Raw genomic sequence first — 6,258 nt, 5'->3', positions numbered from 1 at the left:
AAGAGGGGGAGAGAGAGAGAGAGAGAGAGAGAGAAAGAAATAGGGAGGAGGGGGAGAGTAGAGATACAGCTAATGATAATAATAGCAATGATATTAGTAAGAAGAAAAAAATAAATAAATAACAAACACAAGAACATAGATGTAAACGAACAAATCTATAATATGTCTGAAGATTCTTATACCCCCTTCATGAGAATTGTAATAGAGAGGCGAATGAACAGAAAAACACTGTACCGTATTGATACAATCGTAGAAAAAAAAACACAATGCACAAACAAGAATTTGCGAATAAATCTAGTTTTATAAATATAATCTTATCAATGATAATGACTCTCGTTTCATCAATAAATCTAGTTTGTGCATTGTGGGTTTTTCTATCAGTGATGAGGACGCGTTCATGATAGTGTGAGGGAATTGCAAATCTAATGGGCATCTCATGCATGGCAACCGGTAGCGCATGACGACAGCTGAGAGCATCCACGTGGATTTACTGCATGACTCTTGAGGGCAAGAATTGAAATGAAAATCTGAAATCCGATTCTGAATTGGTGACGTCATTAATCATATTAAAAAATCGGTGACAGACTATTCATGAATTTGTTGTCGAGGAATTGCATATGTTGCTATACTTCTTCTTCTTCTTTCATTTCCTTTATTTTATTACATTTTTTATTTCTCCTTTTATTCATTAATATGAATACGGAAATATTAAGAATGTTAGAGAAAGGAAATAAACAAACCGATATTTCAGAATATTATTCATAAAGTAACATAAATGGGGAAATATAATTAAGAATGTCAGAGAAATGAAATAAACAAACCGATATTACAGAAATTAAATCATACAAAATAAAATTTCTAGCTTGCCTCTCTAAGTCCCCCCCCCCCACCTCCCCCGCCCCCGCCCATTAACATGTACTTTAACTTTGCAAACTACTTTTTTTCCAGAAACGGCCGGTGGTGGGCGCTCCCTATGTACTGTGTGTGTTCGTCGTGGGCGTGATTCTCATGGGTGTGGGGACCTTCGTGACGTCACACGCCTACGAAGACGACCCGAAAGACCCAGTTCTGATGGCAGTCGGACCGACGCTTCTCGGGCTAGGAGGTAAAAAGGCGGTCTTTCGGTCCGGGGTCATATCAGGTCATCTATCTAATACAAAGGGGAGAAAAAGGGAAAAACGACAAAAAAAATTGGGTATTGTTCATAGTAAATGTTTTCTTTCTTTCTTTTCTTTTCTTTTCTTTTCTTTTCTTTTCTTTTCTTTTCTTTTCTTTTCTTTTCTTTCTTTCTTTCCTTCAATTCTTTCTTTCTTTCTTTCTTTCGTTCTTTCTTTCTTTCTTTCTTTCCTTCTTTCTTTTTTTTTCTTTTCATTCCTTCTTTCTTTTCTTTTCCTTTCCTTTTTTATTTCATGTCTTTTTTTTCTATTTCGCAAGCTTGAAAACATTTTCCCATTCGCTCATTTACGTCCTCGCCCCCCCCCCCTCTCCGGACCAGGCCTGCTGCTGGTGGGGTCGGTCGTCCTGTGCGTCGTGGCCTGCTGCAGGAACCAGAACTTTCACGAGTCCATGCCCGACGACCTCTTCAGCATCGGCGGCTCCACCTTCTACGGCGGCAGGAACTTCGTGCAGCAGGAGGATGAGGTCCGCCTCCACTCCGCCCCCGCCCACCACCTGCACAACTCGATGGTGAGCGGAGTGGTCAACCCAGCTGGGCCGCCACTCGAGGACCACCACAGCGAGGCCGTCAGGTGAGTCCGGTCGACAGGATGTGGTCTGCGGTCATGCGGGATTTCGTTGTCCACGTTTACGTAAAAAAAAAAAGAAAAAGAAGAAAAAAAAAAAAAAAAAAAAAAAAAAAAATATATATATATATATATATATATATATATATATATATATATATATATATATATATATATATATAATAAAAAAATAAAATAAAATAAAAAGGATAACAAAACAAGAATGATGACAATTCGAAAATCAACATTTGGAACTCGATGTTGATCCCCTTGCTTGGTACAATATCATATGAAGTTTATAATTCCAGTTTAATAGTTCTAATGTTACCAAGTTCTTGAAGCTGCCGCAGCTGGCACTGACATTATGATCAACCTTAATATATGTAAAGGCAAACATAGTCCTAAGTGAATTGAAATTCTGTTCATTCCTCTTAAACAACCGTTCCAAAGAGAACTTCAAAGACCTTTGTAAACCTCAGTACTGTGTGTTTCAGTGATTAAAACCACATTTGAGAAAGACACGCATGTCTGCTGCACAAAAGCCATTAATAGATTGTAGATATTAATATATAGATTGTAGATAATGTATATAGATGGTAAATAATGTTGTAGGTAGATATTTCGTAATGTATACATAGTTTGTCCGGTATAAGCACTGTGATATGTAATAATTTATATTTCCGAAAAGTAGGTGTAAGGTGTACTGTACACTTCACGAAAGCGATAAGTACATTGCGAATAATAAGTGCAAATTCGAGAAAACGTAAAGTGTATTCATAGTTCCTCACCTGCCTTCAGATACCTGGCCGAGACGGTCGTGGAGGAGCGGAACAGACGGAAAAATTCCCGCAAGTTCCTCCACCAAAACTCCTGGGATTCTCCTGGCCTAAGAGACCACGCCCCCCTGTTCCACACGTCTTCGCACGGCCCCCTCCGAGAGGAAGCCGCCCACCTGGAGCACCTGGGACTCGAGAGGCTTCGGCGGGCGGATCCTCACATGGAGCTCGCCGAGGCTTTCGACCTGGACGACGACAGCGAAGGCTACGAGGCGGGAGTGCGGGAGAGGGCGTACAGGTGGGTGGGAGTGGATGCTACGTGGAGTTTAGATCGGTCAGTGTGGGTAGAAGGAGCATATCGAAACTGAGAAGTAAAATCCAACGATCTATGTGCCTCTTTCCCTTGCAGCATGTCAGTCCGCACCCCGGCAGCAGCCCTGGCACCCATTCCACACAGACTCCGCAGAAATGTCACCTTCTCCCCGGCATCGCGAGCTAGAATACAACAAGAGTTGTTGATGCAACAGCAGCAGCAAGCAAATCAACTATTGCAAGTTCCACCTGAGCTTTCCGTTCCTCAGCGAAAGCGAAGCTCTAGACGGCGAAAGGCCCGGGCCAAGGATTCTGACCCCTCGGCTGTGAAGATTCATCAGCTCCCTCAGTAAGTAGACTTGGGGGGGGGGGGGATAACATACAGGAAAGGTCATGTTTATATTATATTCCTTTCCATCAACTACCCAAGAAAGATTCACGTCGTCGATTCTAGCAACACTGGTTATGCTTGATCTCATTTGATTCGATCGCTTTATTTAACCATGACCTTCGTATAGTGATTAAGTGTATAAAATTGGGACATCCGTATAAGTGAAATCAGAAGTAACATATCAAATTCCAATTCCCAAACAGGTACAACCCCGACATACTGAGCGCCTTGGGCATCCAGCCAGGCCGAGCGCCCGTCAGGCGAGGTCTGAGCAACAGCAGCCACGGCTCCGGCTCCCTGAAGAAGAGAGGTCCGGACCCAGACGTGACCCACGGCAGTCTGGGTAAGCCTCGCCGACGCCCTTCCATGGGAGTGAGCAGCCTGTCCCAAACCAGCTCCGGCTCAGCCTACAGGCATCGCTCCTCCATCTACGCCTCGGACATGGAGCTCCACCGATCTCCGAGAGGCGTGGGCGGCCCTGTGAATGGGTCCGGGATGAACAAGAGCGTGAACAGTGTTGGCAGTTCGATGTCTGACATGGGGCGAGAACCCTGCCTGCCGGATGGACACCGCGAGGAGCCCGCCTATGGCCCGCCGTCGTCTAATGGGGGTAATTTGACACCTGTATTCGTATTATGCTCATTCACTGCAGTTTCTTCAGCTCTTTCTTTCGCGAGACACTTTAGATCAATTCGAGTGAATGTATTATATCATTGACTCATAAATCTACGCATATGTACATAGAATGCAATGTAGTTGTTTTTTAAACTATATCAAAAGAGGAAAAATGTCATGTTGAATCAGAATGGCAGTTGCTGGAAAGATATCTTATTTATATGATGAGAGAATATACATTATTATTATTTATCTATTTTTTTATTTATTTTTTTTAAGACTTACATGCAATCTTGTAAGCATATGCTGTATTATTAAACAGTTTACGCTCTCCCCACCCTTCAAATCGTTACGCAAAAACAGGCATAATTGGTCCTTAAAACTACCACAACGTAGTATCTTTTATCAGCATTTCGCCACGACACGTGAGGAGACGGCTTGTGTCTTTGCCCTTCCGTAATGGCTACATTCATCGCCTTACCGGCACCCTCAGGGCTTTATCAGAGTCTTTATCCCAGTCCCCGTGATCTACTTTACATATAAATAGGTGCTTATGCCTGTAGGGGGGTCGTTTATTTCTGAGATATATGTACATATATTTTAGCTTTTCTCTTTTTACATGGATTTATCCTCTTCGTAGGACGCCATCCCTCGCGTTCAACCTTCCGAAGAATGCTTTTATAACTCTTTATAAGATTCAAAGGCCATACAGGTGAACCGAAATTCATAACCATATAAAGTTTATTCAGCTTTATAGCATGTAGGTCATCCATAATTTGTCTCCATACCTTTCTGTCTTATCCTTAGGCTCTCCGCTCTTTCACGAGACAATTTCTCTCTCATATCACCCTTTCTCCCTCCTATCACCTGACACCTTCTCTCCACCAGGCTCCGTCAGCGACTTCCGGCGGATAGACTCGTCGCCGCTGCTGAGCCTCCCCGACCCGGCCGAGGAATCCGCGTCCCCCAGCTCCTTCCACCGGCCTGGGGGAGACTACAGCACCCCCCCGCCGTCGTCGTCCCCGTCACCCATGAGGCACCGGCGCCCCCTCTCGCACATCTCCTCCTGCTGCTCCGACTGCTGTGACTGCGGCAACGACAGCTGCGGCGGCGAGGAGTGCAAGGCCCACGACGGAGGGGGCGACGGGGGGGCTTCTGACGAGGGGGCTGGCGAGGCTGACGGAGGCCAAGGCAGCGAGAGGGAAGGCTCCTGCCGAAACCAGCGCGGCGATCGGTCCAAAAGCGATTCAGACTGAAAAGATGATTTCCATTTTCAAGGAGAACTTGAGGGAAATAGTCGAAATAGCCATGAAAAAAGTCAGTGTGTAATAAGATTCATGAACTTCACGGATCAAATAGCTTCCTTTCATATTATTTATTCACCTGTCTGCCATACGTTATTGCTTTTGCTTGCCCCTTGATAAGAAAAAGAAACACCAGTATTCTTCAAGTCCCATTCTCATTTGTCCATCCTCCCGCCCTCATACGTATAAACGCCTCATCGAAACCCAACACGACTGCGGGGTCCTGTGTCCGTGCATGCAACCCCACTGCAATTTCGCTTTGAACCTTTGCCCAGAAAGGTAATGAATACATGAACGTGGATTATTAGGACTCGAAGTGGACTTTGAACACCGAGACAAGGACGCCGCCCCTGACACTGCCCGCGGAGAGGTGGGCGGGGTCCTCGACGTACGTGTTGTAGTGGACACGCCTAAGGAGGAGCGATGGGCGTGGGTCCTGCTTCACGGGTTGCTATTGCAGTAGGTGTTGGTGTGTGTGTGCGTGTGTGCCTTTGTACTTATGTGTGCTTGGGTGTTTTTATTTGTGTGCGTGTGTGAGGTAGAAAGGGAGAGAATGAGAAAGAATGTGTGTGTGTGTGAGTGTGTGTGTGTGTGACCTTAGAGGAGCTTGATTAGCTTTCCCTGGCTAGTTTTATCGTGTTAGTAAGATAACTAGGCAGGTGAGCATCTCTCTCGCTCTCTTCTCTTCTAACTATCCTTTTCTCCTTTTCTCTCTTTCTATCTATCTGTTTATCTATCTGTCTCTCTGTGTATTAATCTATATGTTTTTCTATCTCATAATATCTATCTATTTATCTATCTGACTCTCTTTTTTCTCTCTCTCTCTCGCTCTTTCTCTCTCTCTCTCTCTTTCTCTCTCTTTCTCTCTCTTTCTCTCTCTCTCTCTCTCTCTCTCTCTCTCTCTATATATATATATATATATATATATATATATATATATATATATATATATATATATATATATATATATATATATATATATATATATACATATATTCATTCATACACACACACACACACACACACACACACACACACACACACACACACACACATATATATATATATATATGCATATATATATATATATATATATATATATATATATATATATATAT

The 6,258-nt window shown here is 43.5% G+C and overlaps 1 protein-coding gene across 1 annotated transcript in view; it reads left to right on the top strand.

The window, feature by feature from the left end:
- Positions 1-6,030, top strand: part of LOC113827984 (uncharacterized) — an 11,498-nt gene extending 5,468 nt beyond the window's left edge. The window contains exons 2-7 of the mRNA XM_070128914.1: positions 949-1,105; positions 1,496-1,748; positions 2,541-2,816; positions 2,928-3,179; positions 3,425-3,831; positions 4,725-6,030. Coding sequence (XP_069985015.1) covers positions 949-1,105; positions 1,496-1,748; positions 2,541-2,816; positions 2,928-3,179; positions 3,425-3,831; positions 4,725-5,092 — 1,713 coding nt within the window. The 3' untranslated portion in view covers positions 5,093-6,030. The remainder of the gene's footprint in view (positions 1-948; positions 1,106-1,495; positions 1,749-2,540; positions 2,817-2,927; positions 3,180-3,424; positions 3,832-4,724) is intronic.
- The last annotated feature ends 228 nt before the right edge of the window (positions 6,031-6,258 follow it).

The sequence above is a fragment of the Penaeus vannamei genome, chromosome 13 (assembly GCF_042767895.1).
Source record: "Penaeus vannamei isolate JL-2024 chromosome 13, ASM4276789v1, whole genome shotgun sequence".
In the NCBI taxonomy this organism is placed as follows: domain Eukaryota; kingdom Metazoa; phylum Arthropoda; class Malacostraca; order Decapoda; family Penaeidae; genus Penaeus; species Penaeus vannamei.
Note: the sequence above shows the minus strand (reverse complement) of the source record. Positions and strands in the feature narration are given on the sequence as shown.